The 17,232-nt window shown below is 31.8% G+C and overlaps 1 protein-coding gene across 4 annotated transcripts in view; it reads right to left on the minus strand.

The window, feature by feature from the left end:
- Nucleotides 1–15,310, minus strand: part of LOC107443779 (THAP domain-containing protein 7) — an 84,268-nt gene extending 68,958 nt beyond the window's left edge. Inside the window, exons 1-2 of one of the 4 annotated variants that reach the window (XM_043048351.2) lie at nucleotides 15,032–15,310; nucleotides 7,304–7,475 (exon numbers count right to left, since the gene is read on the minus strand). In XM_043048351.2, coding sequence (XP_042904285.1) covers nucleotides 7,304–7,475; nucleotides 15,032–15,184 — 325 coding nt within the window. In that variant the 5' untranslated portion in view covers nucleotides 15,185–15,310. Of the gene's footprint in view, nucleotides 1–602; nucleotides 819–7,303; nucleotides 7,476–9,507; nucleotides 9,740–15,031 lie in introns of those variants that run through there. The other 3 variants (XM_071185488.1, XM_043048352.2, XM_043048354.2) reach the window with 3 other exon arrangements.
- Nucleotides 15,311–17,232: the final 1,922 nt, after the last annotated feature.

Below are 17,232 nucleotides of genomic sequence, written 5' to 3' on the forward strand. Positions count from 1 at the left end.
TTTTTCAAGTACGCACTATTAACATCAGTAGACATTGAAAGAAGTTTCTCCAGGTATTAAAATTTACTTTCAGACAAGAGACGCTCGTTTACATTTCAAAATATAGAAAAACATTTAATAATCCAATGTAATTTTGATATTTAGTAATATTATTAGATGTAAGTTGTTATATTCATTAAAGTTTCTATACAAAATGAAAATGTTTTGATGTCAATATATTTTTCTTTTTTTGTTACTATAGGATATAAAACATATTTTTCAAACTTTAATGAACGTAGAACAAGTATTGCATTGCTTTATAGTTTTTGAAATGACTCATAATTTTAAAGAGTAAAACATTGTTTTAGTTCGATATTTTTACTTTATTTAAGTCATGTCATAAGGCATTTTTAGCGCAATTTTCGCATTTTTAGAGCATTTTTTGCATTTTTTAAGGGCATTAGTTGAGATTTTTTAGGTCATCAAAATCCGGGCTCTAATAATAAACAATACCTAAAACATTGTAATTCTTAAATACAACTTTTTTCATTTCTGTAATTAAAAAGCTTATTTTAAAGTCTGCAAAAACGAATATTAAAATATAAAAGATAAATAACACTTACTCGACTATGACTATTTACTTGATAACTGTCTCGTTTAATGGAATTAATCCATTTTCGTTTCATTTCCTCACTTTTCGGAAACCTAAAAACTGATACTTTAGGCCCATTTTTGTAGTTCCCTTTACATTTTTGAACTACACATGAATATGGCATTGTCAAAAGTTGTAAAATAATGCTATATATATATCTGATAAAGGTTTCTAACGACACATCCTACAGACTAACGGGACTTGTTGTTCGATGAATGACAAACATTTGAAAATGGCGGCTAATCTCTTATCAACTATACACCACTGTTTGTGACGTCATCAAAAGACCTTGGTGATGTCAACGGCCTGACTTCTCGGCGACTGTGGTCTAACTTCCTTGAATGTGCAAAGTAGGCGATCATATTGCTTTCCTTCTTACAGAATTCGTTTTGATTTTGAGGTTTTGATTATTGAAATTTTGTTGTTTTTATTTTGCTAAGGGTGTGACTTTGTATTTAACCCTCATTATGGCTGAAACAGATCACTTAGAGAGAATTAAAAGAAAAAAGTCTAGTGAACGAAGTAGTTTTACTAAATTAATAAATAAAATTGATAAATAAATTATTATCTGAACAAAATGTTGAAACAAATGTATTCGATGAGAATTTTACTGTGTTAATTGAAAGGAACCAAAATGTAATAGCTTTGAATAAGGAAATTGAAAATGTAATTGATAATAATTTGTTGGATGAAGATTTGGCATCTAGTGAAGAATATTAAGGCAACAACCACTCTATCCCTTAGAGCTTAACTAAAAGCTGATTAACACGTTGAATGCCCCGCTAATTTGACATGGCCAAAATGACATGTCATGGCCCGTCTGGCCAAAATTATTTTCTCAGTATGTATTGCATTCATTTCTTCAAACAATTTTAGTAACGATAATAATATAAAAAAAATTAAAAGCATTAAAAATTTACTCGAATTATGTGTTTCTAATGATCTTGGCTTCGGTCACCGGTGATCTCCGTGGCGCTACGAACAAACTCAGTGCCGGTCACCGGTGACCCCCATGGCATTCAACGATGAACAGTCTCAACGATGATATTTTGATAATTCACTGTTCTTTCAAATTTAATGTTCCTAATTATTTTTTTACTGTTTTATAAATAATTAATTAATGTGTGTATATTTATATTTTTAGTTTAAATAGATAATGTTTTGATATAATGTGAAATGTAGAATTTGTAACTAATGTTCTGCTATTGTAAAGTTTTATAATAATTATTTATCTTAAAAGCAGAAGCAGAATACGCATTGTTTAGCCATCGCTGATATTTGTACCTGGGGACTCAGTGGGAGGCAAAAGCTCTATCCAGGGAGCGATCAAGACAAATTCAGGCCCCAAGGCCCACCAGATTCCCCGGGCCCCTTACAAAATATTTTGAAATTAAATTACTGAAGTTTACATAATATTTTGAGAAATTAGTCCTAACAATAGAAAAGAATCTATTGAGCTACATGATTCCAGATAAACATTCTAAGAAATTTTGAAAGCAGACAATTAAAGATTATTTTTCTACAATGAAGCTTACATATTTATAAATTAAAGCAAAATATAAAACAACAAAACAATGTTATGTCGAAACTAAAATAGTTTGACTATAAACAATTGAAATCAGTGATTTTTGCTAAAAGTCACTGATTAGCTGATTTATTTTTTTATTGTAAACTGTAATTACTTTTTATTTAGTACTTAAACCAACACAAACTATCCCACCTTCCATTAGACTTCTTTTTATTAGTTTTTGAGGCCCCTCAGAAATTGTGGGCCCTAGGCCCATGCCTATTGGGCCTAGGCGATAATCAGGTTCTGGCTTCATCCCCAGAGCTACCATTGTACCTTTAATTCTAAGTTAAAACCAGCAGGGCTGTGACAAATTTGCGCCTACAGCCTTAAATATTTTAAATCGGCATCTGAATATATGTTTTACTAAACAGTAAAATCGAAACAATGAAAACAGAGTATATATTATGCACTATTTTGTGATTAAATAGAGAAAATAAGGAATAATAACTTACTCTGGAATATTTTGTTAGTGTGCAGTCCTTTCTCATGAGTTTGAAGGTCTGGATCTTTTCTGGAAAAGGCCTGGATCTATCGGGGCACGGAAAGCAAATATTTTCGGTCCAGTATTATAATTTCCCCTGACACCGTAAACAGCATAGCGCCAAGGCATTATAAATCGCGAAAAAAGTACGAAATGTAAAATAACAAAATGGCAAAATTGCACATTAGAACTCCAAAACAGCTTTTATTGAAAACATATAACAGGCATCGAAATTAAAATTACTTGTTGGATTTCATCTGATCACGTGATCTTCCAAAGGCTTTTATCAATCTATTAATAACACTGTTCACAAAGCTATGATTTGTCGAANCTTACAAAATATTTTGAAATTAAATTACTGAAGTTTACATAATATTTTGAGAAATTAGTCCTAACAATAGAAAACAATCTATTGAACTACATGATTCCAGATAAACATTCTAAGAAATTTCGAAAGCAGACAATGGAAGATTATTTTTCTACGATGAAGTTTACGTATCTATAAATTAAAGCAAAATATAAAACAACAAAACAATGTTATGTCAAAACAAAAATAGTTTGGTGACTGCAAAAACAATTGAAATCAGTGATTTTTGCTAAAAGTCACTGATTAGCTGATTTATTTTTTTTTATTGTAAACTGTAATTATTTTTTATTTAGTACTTAAACCAACACAAAGCTATCCCACCTTCCATTAGACTTTTCTTTTTATTAATTTTTGAGGCCCCTAAGAAATTGTGGACCTAGGCGATAATCAGGTCCTGGCTCCATCCCCAGAGCTACCATTGTACCTTTAATTCAAAGTTAAAACCAGCTGGGCTGTGACAAATTTGCGCCTACAGCCTTAAATTTTTTAAATCGGCATCTGAATATATGTTTTACGTAATAGTAAAATCGAAACAATGAAAACAAAGAGTACACATTATGCATTATTTTGTGATTAAATAGATAAAATAAGAAATAATAACTTACTCTAGAATATTTTGTAAGTGTGCAGTCCTTTCTCATGAGTCTGAAGGTCTAGATCTTTTCTGGAAAAGGCCTGGGTCTTACGGGACAAGGAAAACAGATACTTTCGGTCCAGTATTATAATTTCCCTGACACAGTAAACAGCGCAACGTCATAGCATTATAAATCGCGAAAAAAGTACGAAATGTAAGATAACAAAATGGCAAAATCGCACATTAGAACCCCAAAACAGCTTTTATTGAAAACATATACCTAACATGCATCGAAATCAAAATTACTTGTTGGATTTCATCTGATCACGTGATCTTCCAAAGTCTTTTTATCAATCTATTAATAACACTGTTCACAAAGCTATGATTTGTCGAAAATAAGAACTCCCTTAGACATTCGTCTGGACCCGTAGCGGTTACTATGATAACGATGTACGACTATTTTAAGTACGGGTGCTGGGTCATTGTTTTGGATTGGTTTTGTTTCGAATAGGCGAATCTCTTTCTTAGGTCTATTGTGTTAAGTCCTAGAGTAAAGCTGCCCTCCCTAAAATGCGCCATTCTTGTTTCCATAGCACCAGACGGCCTCAAATTTTGTGGCGGGAGGATTCTTAGCTTAGACAAACTATAAAAGTATATTTTTTTTAGACCTTGAGCAGTGTCTTACTATTGCTCAGGCTTACGGGGTCAGGACTCAGTGTCTGAAGAGGCATTAAATGTGTGATACTGTTTTATACGACTTGACAATACCAGCAAACCTAGTTTAAGGCAGAAAGGTACGCTTATTCCTGTTTTCCAGTGGCGCCATCTATGGTCAAGAATTCGAATCTTTGTGCTCCTAACAGATTTAGCGAGCACCAGTCATCATTTTACACACCGTGTCCCCATTTTAGTCACCATGTAGTCTTAGGCAGGTGAGACTTGAACTCACGACCTCTCGGATTTGAGCCCCAACGCCTTACCAGCCAGGCTATCCCGGCCAAAATAAATGCTAATAATATTTACTTTTAACAATATTTGTTTTCTTTCTATGAAGAATATTTGATATACACACATCTACATTTTCATCTACTACATGTATATCTACTAGTTTGTTTCATTATTAATTACTTTAATAAACAAAAAAGAATTTCAGTTTCTTTGTTTATACTATATTAAGATGAATATTATAATTAATTAGAATTCTATGTTCTTACATATTTTCAAAAAATAATTTATTTGTATTCTATAGAAGATTCGTAATTTAGAACTTCTTTATTGCAGGAAGAGGAAAGGGAAAAAAAATCGAAACCATTTTGATGAAACTTGGAGGTGTTTTTAATTTTTCAAGAATCGTCTTTCAACTTATCCGCCAATCAAACTGATTTTAAAGTCATTAGAACTGAATGATATCTCATTCAATTGAATTTCTCACTACAAATTCAATTGAATGAGATATCAATATTTCCACCCTTACATATTTAATTTGCGATCCCTAATGTATACATTATTTTTTGTTCCTTTATTTTATAATTCTAAAATAGTCGAGGAGGTCATTACGCAACATTATGCATATAGTAACGATTTATAGCAATAACTTTTTCACCAGAACTTTGTAAATAAAAATATACAAACCAAACGCCATGATGACTGAGTGGTTAAGCCACTTAATAAAGAACTGGGTTTCGATGCTCAGTGGTGGTTTGAAACCCACCAGATTGATGGGTACCAGCTTGTATTGGCAGTAAAGACCTCATTGCCACAATCATGTTGCTCACGAAATTGTGAAGCCTTAACCTGCTCCATGAATTCTTTTGTCCGCAATTGTTGCTAGGATGCTTTTTACTAACAATTAAGAACAGTTAGTAATTATGAGACAAGTATGCACGCTTCAATTGGAGCTTTTTATCTCCATAATTTGAATAAAATTGGCTATTTTCTTTATTTTATAACCGTCGTTGAACAACCGACCCAATTTTGAGTTTACGACTATTAATGTTCAACTGCATAGCCTTGTAATTTTGAACCAATCCAGAAGACTAGGAAACTCCTGGATCAATACCCCTAGAGGTATGATTTGTTGTAGTAACATGGAGGACTTTGTGACTCGACAGATTTAACGTGCATCAGTCACCATTTACTACACGGGGAGCCTTCGGCCGGCGGGGATCGAACACATGATCTCTTAGACATGATACCAGTTCCCTACCAACCCGGCCTAGTAAAATTCAACTACGTTTAAAACTGAAAAACTGAAAATTCCTAGTAGTCGGTTAAAAGTGGAACATACATGTAAACTTGTACGCTCAGTACCGCACCAAGAGTTAAACCATGAAGATTCACGAGCTTTCTTTAAAATGCTGAAAACTTTTAATTAACTTTTTCTTATTTAACTTTATTTTAACGTAATTAACTTAACTTTCGTATAAATGAGCGGAAAATCGATGACACATTGAAAAGATTATGATTTTTAAATCGATACCAATTAGTAATAACATCCTTCTAAAGTTACTACCAATCGTCATGTGGTTTCTAATCAATTGAATACGAATCATTATGTGAGATTTGTAAATCTCGTGAATGCGAATCGAGTTGTGGGATTCAAAAATTACAAATCTACGTCTTACGTAAATCTAATATGAATCACGTGATTCATTCGAAACCACCTTTATATGAATACAAACATGAATCTTGTGGGAGAAAATTTGAATCCGTGATTTATGAATCGTTTTCCTTCATATGCTCCACGCTTTACTTTCTTTTCGAATTTTCCTCTTATGTCAGATTCGTAAGAAAAATTTGATGATACATAATTACTGATAATTTGGACCATCAGTCTTGCTAGTAAACACATACAAATACGTGAAAAAATCATAATCTGGACTATTTGAATCATCAGTCTTGCTAGTAAACACATACAAATACGTGAAAAAATCATAATCTGGACTATTTGGATCATCACCAGGGTTGTTAGATTAACAAATACAAACATGAAATATACATGAAAAGAAAAAGTTACTAATAAATCACGATGTTGTTCGTTAAATCGAGTTGATACCATAGAATAATATCCCTCCATAGTTGATACCAATTATTATGTAGACTCATAAGTAATTTAAATTGATATGAAATTGGTAAATGACAATTTAAATCATAAGCGAATCATAAACAACAATACGAATTGCGCGAGCGATTTGAAATCACCACAGTACGATGAATAATTACGGTGAAACGAAATCGGAAAGTGTGACTCATAAAGTGATTCGTGCGATTCATAAGGAGATTCGTCGCAAAACCAGGATTTATCCCTTTAATTCGAAATCTACGTTCTACCATATTTTTTTTCCCTCGTAAAAGCACACTTTGCGCATCATTGCAAATATACGTTAGTATTATTGGATTTAGAAAAAATAATACCATTGATTTGGTTGAAAATAAAAAAAACCCGGTTTTCTAAGTCAAAAGATTATGCTCCCATAATGTGACACTTTATAAAACAATCTAGTCTTTTGAGGTTCAGCGACAGTTGAAAGTTTGGGCTTCTGTTTTCTATTCTTATACACGATCGGAAAAATAACGATATTATTTATTAATTTTTTTTAAAAAAAAAAGACTTGACATTTAAATTTTTTTTTAAAATTCATTTCTTAATATTTATTTTTTAAAAATATAAAAGGACATACCTTCTGATATACCTTCACCATTATCAGATTCAGGAGCGAGGGGGTATAAAGGAACAGCCCCCTTTCTCATCCGGGGGTTTTGAAGTCGACATGTTATTAACCTGTTTGTCTTCTCATCGAATCCTGATATTTCACGAATGATGTCATCTTTATGAAAATGCAATTCACAAATCTAAAAATAGGAAATTTCATTACAAAAGCATTCCTTTAAATTTGTGGTCTTTATTATTTTCATAACAATGCAGCAAATACACAAACTTATAAATGCAATAACATGAATACATAACAACAAAAATATATAAAAATATCCATAATTGAATATTGGAATTCTAAAAGTAAGTTATAATCCTATATAAAAACATTTAGAAACATGAAAATCATTTTTTTTAAAAAAAAAGTATTTTATCATTATATTTTCTTCGCAAAAAACCAAACTCCGATATAAAACCATGTCTTTATCGTTTAAGTAAAAAAGTACAATGCACAAATTTAGAAACTTTAAAAGATAAAATTAAAATTATTACAAAAAAATTATTTTATTATGGAATATTACCTCCCTTAAAAAAATTATTCTTATAATCTTAGTAAAAAATTAATATACATATTTAGAAACATTAAAATTATTTTTAAAAAATCATTTTATTAAGACACCTTATTTTCTTTAAAAATCCATAATTTTTGTTATCTTCGAAAAATAATCAATATACAAATTGGGAGACGCTAAGGACATTTTTAAAATCACGTTCTTTATCATCCACATAAAAAAAATACAACAAACATATTACCTACGTCTGACCAGTACTGAACAGCTGATCCGTTTTTGAATTCGCAATTATCAATGTTCAACCCTGTAGTCTAATAATTTTGAACTAAACGCAAAAGACAAGAGAACTCTTAAAAGAAGCAAATGGTCAAATTATCCTCCTGGCGGACTTTTTGATAAAACTAACAGGCATTTGCCATACATGTAGAGGAAAACCATGAAAACCTACCACAGTTAGCCTGACGATTCAAACTCATAATCAATCCACTACTGAAGATATTACATCTTAGCACCGTGGTTGGTGCAAACTAGGAGTAGAATTCGAATCGACCAGCCATCGCTGGGACTTTAAAAAAAGAATAAATTACATCTTTCATTATTACGTCCTTCATCACTGGTGAGCAGTAACGAGCTAGAATCAAGCCTCCAAGTTATTTATACAAAATTGTCATGGATCGCTTGAATTCAAAGATAGTATTTCTTTTTAAAAAAATCCGTCACGATTTTTTTCGCAGAATTACTTCCATCAAAAATGACGGAGTCCACGAATAGTTCGAAGGAACTTAGTCATTGAAGCAAAACCATCGTGATGATCCCCGTAACTAAAAAAAGAAATGTTCGAAATGTTACACCTGCAACCGAAACATGCGATTACTTTCCTGCGATTACTTTCGAAAACCGAACTAATTTGTTTTAACCCTTTTTAAGGCAGTGATAAGTATAGTACTAATAATCAACTTCATTTTATATGCCGTTAAAAAGCTATTTTTCCAACTATGATTCATGCGGCCATTAGCTAATAACGTCAGAAAATACAAATAAATAATGTAGGACTTTGTTTACTTAAATGTAGCAAAAGTTAGAGAGGCATCATGAAGAGAGGCCTCACCCTCAGGAGCTACTTTCTCTTGAGTTCATTTCGTATGAACTTTATTTGTAGTTATAAACTCAGAATTTATAAATTTGGTATAAACACAAAAGTCTTTGTTATTTATTTATTTAAAAAAAAAAGTGATNAAAAAAAAAAAAAAAAAAAAAAAAAATTAAAAAAAAAAAAAAAAAAAAAGAATAATAAATAAATAAATAAAAAAGGAGAGGTCTTAAAAATTAAAATTAGTTTTAGGCAATAAGCCCTAAGTGAATTTCTTCTTTATAAATCAATCTCGATTCCCCGAAAATATTACTAGAAATGGTCCTATAAAGATTTAACTTGCATAAAATGGTAGAAGAAACTTTAAAGAACGCATTATAGACAGATAAATTAAAATGATTCTTCAAAATATTTTTGCCAGATATCAGTTTTCTAACTATTCGGATAGCAATAATACCAAGAAAAAGGTATGTGTTCCCTTTGAAAAATTATAACAATTCAAACGGAATGTGAATTCCTTTATTTATTTTTAAAATTTAGTTCGTAAAATGAATGGAAACATTTAATTACTTTAGTATATTTCGATGGCGCAAAGTTTTTTCTCATCAATCCTAATGTCCACTTTTTTGCAAGGTCAGCCTCTCTAGGAAAATTGAAAACAGATACTTTTGGTCCAGTCTTATAATTTCCTTTGCAACCATACACTGCGCAAGTATAGGGCATTTTAAGCCATCGAAACTGCGTCGAAACAGCAATAAGCAAACAAAATGGCGCATTCGAACGTTGTGCGCAACAATTATAAAACAACACAGAGTCGAAGGTCAAAGCCAGCTGATCTAAGAGTGAATTAGCGAGTGACGTCACGGTGAATAGGTTGTCAAACCTCTTTCCTTCATTTCACCCGATTCGCGCATGCTGATTCACCCGATTAGCGAAATATTAAATTTCATTTGCATTCTCATTGATTATTATTTTCAAGAAGTAGGACAAAATTGAGCAGTGTCAATTTCAAAAGTAAAAGAAATAGCAAAAATTATTTCAAACACATCAACTCCTTATGTGATTCGTCTACCTTTCTCCCTATATGTCATGACGTCACAATCACGCGCTATCACAAAAAAGTACTCAAAAGGCCTTCGACTGAGTATGTCATCAATAGTTTGGATGTGTTATCTATGATATAGAGGGCGCTGCAAAAGAAAAGAATTATTAAATCTACATGGAATAACAAATGTAGCGTTTTATTTATTTTTTAGCTGGGCGGGTAAATGGGGACGAACTGTTTTAAACCAATAGTACAGAATCAGTGCTAATTTATAACAATAATTATGAAGTATTTGTTATGAAAATGGAGGGGTGATGAATATTTTTATTCGAATTTTTTGTTTTGTTTTAATAACTCTTAAATGCCTAGCGATAAAGATCTGCATAGTACGTTCAAAAAGTCACATCTCTTTAAGAAGAGCAACCGTTACATAGTGTTTATTTAATCAAATTTTAATTTTAACAAAACTATTCTATCGCTTTTTTCTCGAACCTTACTAAAATTTTTGACAGTTTATTTCTTTATCTGTGACAATTTTCATAGTTGACCCGCTATATGGGTACAATTTAATTTCAAGGAATGTTACGCATTACGACTCTAATTATAAATAAAAATCTAATGATATTGTCGCAATTTTCGGTACATTTTTTCTTGCCGGAAAAATCACATTATCTCCCAAATTAATTACCGTATTTTTTGTCAAAAACAAAATTACTATAAGTCATAAAGGTATTTATTATTTTCCTGTAAGATATTTTTGTATCCCAAATTTAAAGGTAAAAAAATTTTGTCTTATTTTACTCTGTTATTATTACGTTTTTGATTTTGGTTGTTTTCTTAATTGAGAGTTTATAACTAGTAGAATAGTTTCTTATTATCTTATTTTCGTCATGTCATTATTTTTATTAGTGAATAATTTTAACTTTCGCAGAAAAAAACTGTTTCATGTTTAAAAAAAATAACAATTATTGCGAAGCAATCATCTTGGTGAGCGGTACTGAACAGGAAGCATAGGAACATAGTTTTTATGTTATATTTTCATAAAAAGTTGTATCTTTGAAAACTATTATTTATGTTTGATATACTATAGCAGGGATGGCGAACCAATGGCACGCGTGCCATTTATGGCACCCGACACAATATTTTGGGCACGCCACCGATCACATTTGTTATTACATTATGAATTGTTATTACTCAAATGCTATTACACTATGAAGCATATGTAACAATTAAATTAAAATTCACAAAAAACACGCAAAATAATAAACAATTATTAATGAAATAAATTAACAATTAATGCTAAAATTATCTGGTAATTAATAAAGCAATTAATAACCATAAAAAACAAGCTAACAATAAATTAATAACAAAAAAAATAAACAGTCCTGCTTAAACAACCTAATATAAGTTATTATATAAGTTATCTTACAACCTAATATAAGTTATTTGTCATCTAATCTGCAACAACAGAAGTCACACTGATGTTANAATGTAGAAATAAATCATGTTTTTTTAAAAATATATAAATAAGAAAAAACGTTTTTGCATTTTTCTTATTAATTACACTCATTACCAGTTGATTTCAAATATTATTCATTAAAATCTCTGTCTTGTATCGAACTCGATTATAACGAGCGTGAAGGGACCGCAATAATTGTTCGTTATAACCGAGTCTTAGTAAAAAACGGGTTTGTAAAATGAATTTTTCCACGAAGGGTTTAACTAAGCTGGAGAAGTGGAAGTAGGTACACATTTTATAATTCGCAAAAATATTACTCTCTAAAACCGTGATTTCATCGCTAAAAGCGAAATATGCTCTAATAGGCATAAGAATGTAGCGACCAAGTATTTTTAATTTGTTCGCTAAATCCGGGTGCTCGTTAAATCAGCACTCGTTTATTTTATAACCGTCGTTGAACAGTCGACCCAATTTTGGATTTACTACTACTACTGTTCAACCCTGTAGCTTTTTAATTTTGACCCAATCCAGAAGACAAGGAAACTCTTGGATCTGTAAGTACCTTCAAGAGGTATGATTTGTTATGGGAACATGGAGAACTTTGTGAGCCGGCAGATTTAACGTCCATCAGTCGCCATTTACTACACGGGGAATCTTCGGTCGGCGGAGATCGAACCCACGACCTCTTGGACATGGGTCCAGTGTTGTTAAAAAGCGAGCTATTCTCCAATACACTTAACATTGCCGCCACCGAGTATTTTCTATTTTATCGTTAAATCCGGGTTCTCAGGGTTCGTTATAAGCGGGTTCGGCTACATTATATAATATGCATTGCGACATGATTTCATGCAGAATCACAAGTTATTTCTATTCAAAGTGGAATGACACGTTCTAATTCAAAGAACGTGGGACACATGGCACACAATTTTTATTCAGAAATGTAAAATGTTGCTATTCCTCCGCTACTGTGCAATCTGTACGGGGAAAAAAAGTTTATTTCTTTGTGATTTATTTAGTTCCTTTTTTCTCAGTTCAGGAAGTTCATTCTTTAAAAATTAATAATTAACTGTTTCACCAAACATTATTGCTACATTAATTTTGATGTTTTATTCATTTATTTTTATTTATTTATTTTTATTTTTGTTTATTATTTATTTTTTTTTGCTAGAATATCCAGACCTTAACAAAATATGAATCGGCGAAAAACCTGGCGGATCGTCTTCAATTTTAATATCGTGATGGTTTCATTATAATTAATTCAATGTTAAATTAGATGGTATATGAGTGGGTTGCGGTTAAACCGCACTAAACTCAGCGAAAAGGAAATTGTGTAAAACCATGAGTTAAAAACCATGTCCAACATAAATATAAGAAATGAAAGGGCAACGGGGTATCCGGGATAACTTGGTTGGTAGGGAACTGGGCCCATGTCCAAGAGTTCGTGGATTCGGTCCTCGCTGGCCGAAAACTCCCGGTGTAGCAAATGGTGACTGATGCACGTTAAATCTGTCGAGTCGCAATGTCTTCCATGTTCCCATAACAAATCGATACCTCTGGGGGTACTGATCCAGTAGTTTCCTTGTCTTCTGGATTGGTTCAAATTTACAAGGCTACAGAGTTGAAGATTACTAGTCGTAAACCCAAAATTGGGTCGACTGTTCAACGACGAATAAAATAAAATATTCTAAGGTGGGTCGGCTGTTCGAAAACAGTTATAAAATAAAATATTCTAAGGCATCCTAAAATCAGGTCAACGGTTATAAAATATTTTAAGGTGAGCTGGGTTCGAATCCAAGAGAGGGCTGGTCGATACGAATTCCGCATCTAGCTTGCACTGACTACAGTACTGACGTAAAACATCCTCAGTGGTAGATAGATCATGGATTAGAACCCCTTGTCGTCAGGCTAATCGGGGGAGATTTTTGTGGTTTTCCTCACCATGTAACGCTATGTTCCATCAAAAAGTTCTCCACGAAGGCAATTTTTGCCCAATACTTTATCCAGGAGTTCCCTTGTTTTCTGGGTTGAGTTCAGAATTACAAGACCACGGAGTTGAACATCAGCTGTCTTAAACCCAAGAAATCGGGTCAGCTGTTCAACGACGATTTTAAAATATTATAATACGTTACTTCTGTATACCCAAACATTACTGTGTACTCACTGTTACAAAATTAAGTGGTGTTGTAATTTGCCGTGCAATTGAAAAAACAACTTAAGTGCTTCACGAATGATTCCAAGATAAGTGATTTGAGAACTTTTTTCCTCCCATTGTTAATGCTTTTCCACGCTAAACTAGAATTTCAAAAAACTGATTTTAAAAAAAAAACTATTTCGGCAAAAAGTTTTTGCAATACATATATGTAGCTTGCCATATAAAAATGCCAAATATATATGTCAAAATCTCAATTTTGAATTTTTTGTCGCTTACGTTGCTTTTTCAATTGTACGGCAGTAATTCTCATTATACCATGAACTGATAAAAGGTATGACTAGCAGATTTAGTCTAAAGTATAACATCATGTTGTACAATACACATTTATATAGTTTTAAGCGTATGATGGAATTTATTCACTAAAAAATTATATTCAGAGACAAACGGATAACCTAAGTTGTTCGTTATAACAAGAGTCGTTGTAATAAGGTTGCTACACATATTTATAATCCATTTTACGCAAAATTCCTAAGTTTTTTAAATTATTACTTTCTGCATTAAAAAAATTTTAAAACTGGTTCAAAGTACACATTTCATTTTTATGCTCGCTTAAATAGTAAAAGAATATAAATTAGTTATTATTATTTTTTTTTAAATTTTTTAGTAAACTATTAATATTTCAGTATACTTACTCTGGAGTTTTTCGATGAACTGAAATCTTTTCTCATCGTACTTTTTGTCCAAATTTTTGCAAGTTCACGTTTTGATTACGTTTCTGTTTCTATGGTAAATCCTAGAATTTACTTGCAATACCTAGAATTTACTAGCAATACCTAGAATTTACTAGCAATACCTAGGATTTACCGCAAAGGTTTGGCAAAAAGCCGAAATGGAATCATAATAAAGCATACTTCGAACTTTTAGCAAACCATTTTGGTAAAAGCTAGTTTTTATCGCCATAAACTAGGATTTACCTAACTTCGGGTTTTTACTGCTACATATATTTTTTGGAATCCTTGACAAAAATGCCAAAAATGTAAACCTACTAGGAGTCACAAATTTATACTTTAAAAGGACAACAAGAAAAACGCTATTGAAATCTAACGAATAACTACCGAGGAAGGCGTGATTAAAATTATCAAAGCATGTACGAGTGACAAAAGAAATAGAGTTGAGTGGCGATCATTAAACTCCAAAAGCAAACTATATTTATTTGCAAACAGATAACGTGCTTTTCGCACAAAAATCCCAAGTTTTTTAAATTATTACATTCTGCATAAAAATAAAGAAACAACTAAATAAAAATGATCTAAAGTACAACTTTCACCCCAATGTGCCTTATAAACAGAATGAGAATATAAATTATTCATTTTTTTTATCACTTAAGTAAATTATTTATTTATTACTAAGTTAACTAAGAATTAGTTACTATACTTACTCTAGAATTTTCCAATGGCTTAAAATCCTTCCTCATAGTACATTTTGCCCAAATTTTTGCAAGTTCTGGATCTCTAGGAAAACGGAAAGCAGATACTTTAGGTCCATACCTAAAATTTCCTCTGCATCCAAAAACCGAACAAGTGCGAGGCATTTTGAAATCGCGAAAATTGATTTAAAATAACTATTGATAAGCAAAATGGCGCATTCCAAATTTCGCGCAAAGGGAATGAATGCCCGTCGGCTAAGCACGTCATCATTCGGTCGTTCCGTAGATGCCTAGTCAATAGATGGCGCTGTACACGAAGAGGAAGTAGAATGAAGGCTTCTACTTGCGTGACCTTGAATATTCGAATCTTTACTGAAAAGCGATTGAAGTAGTAAATATATAATTGCTTGCACATACATATAAATATGACGGGGTTATTAAACCATTTTAGTTTGAATTATAGAAACTTTCAGTATTATTCATGTTAATATTTTTTTTTATTTGATAATAAAAGAACTGTTCATTAAGTAAAGGAAAATTAAACAATTTAAAACAATTAATTATCTCAAATGAAATCATTGTTTGTGCATTAATATTAAAAATACATACAAAAATACTTAATACTAATAAATTTGTTTTCGTTTTTCGCTTTTTTCATATTTATTTATTTTTTAAAGAATAAAATTTTCACATTTCCTTGCAATTACGATTACGACGATTATTTCGAAAAATTTATAAATAAAGCCTTTTTTTTTTGTTTGTTTTTTTTAACGTTCAGAGAAGAAAAAAAAACCGAACCAAATTCGGACAAAAAAGTTAAAGTGATAAAATTTATTGAAATATTATTTTTGGATACGCAGTTCATTAACCTAGGTCTCATTGTTTCAAGATTTTCAACTTCTTTTTTTTTCATCTTTTTAAATATATAAAAAAGAAATATTGAAATTTAAATATAGTTTTAAATTGAATTATACAAAAAATATTTAAATGAGACCAAGCAGTAAATTATTTCACTAAACATATTTTTAAAATTTTTTTTATATCCGTCGTTGAACAACCGACCCAATTATGGGTTTACGTCTACTTATGTTCAACTCCGTAGCCTTGTAAGTTTGAACCAATCCAGACGACAAGGAAACTACTGGATCAGTACCACCAGGAGGCATTAATTTGCTATGGGAAGATGGAGGACTTAGCGACTCGACAGATTTAACGTGCATCAGTCACCATTTACTACACGAGGAAACTTCGGCCAGCGGGGATCGAACCCACGAACATGGGCCCAGCGCCCTACAGACCAGGCTATATCGGCCTCCACTTAATATATTGTCATAATTTCAACTTTTTTTTATTCATTCTTTTTAACATTATAATCCATTCATTTATTAATATATTTTTGATTGATTGGCTAATTTTGATTTTTGATTGATTTGATTAATATGCCCAACTCCCAAGTGGCCTCCTTATAATATCGTGATAATTTGATAATATTGAACTTAATTTAAAGTTTAAATGGTATTATAAGGGCCGGATGTGGGTATGCTACCCCAAACACAAGCAATAAGTCTAACGGTACATATTAGATTTTTAAATTTAATTAAGCTAAAAATTACATATTACACAGTTAGGGGCCGAGATAGCCTGGTTGGTAGATCACTGCGCCCATGTTCAAGAGGTCATGGGTTCGATCTCCGCCGAACGAATACTCCCCGTGCAGTATATGGTGACTAATGCACGTTAAATCTGTCGAGTCTCAAAGTCCTCCTTGTTCCCATAACAAATCATACCTCTGGGGGTACTGATCCAGAAGTTTCCTTGTCTTCTGAATTGGTTCAAAATTACGAGTCTACGGAGTTGAACATTAGTAGTCGAAACCCAACATCGGGTCGGCTGTTCAACGACGGTTGTTAAATAAAAATATAACACAGTTACAAAGAGCAAATGAACAACCCGCTCAATAATAGGAAGCGGCTATACTGCTCACATTTATCGGTCCAAATTAATATTTAAGCAAGGAAAAAACGAATTTGTTTTTAAAATCTGTCGAATCAACAGACAGGAAAGCGGATGGAAAAAATATCGAAACCAGTTTGATTGCCTTGGCATTATTGATTGAGTTGGTATTTTCTTCATGTAATGATAGCCTTTAAACTTCTCTGCATTCCTTCTTAGTATTTCAATGCATTTTAAAAGTATTTTTGTCTTTTCCACTT

Source organism: Parasteatoda tepidariorum, chromosome 9 (genome assembly GCF_043381705.1).
Source record: "Parasteatoda tepidariorum isolate YZ-2023 chromosome 9, CAS_Ptep_4.0, whole genome shotgun sequence".
NCBI classification, from domain to species: Eukaryota; Metazoa; Arthropoda; class Arachnida; order Araneae; family Theridiidae; genus Parasteatoda; species Parasteatoda tepidariorum.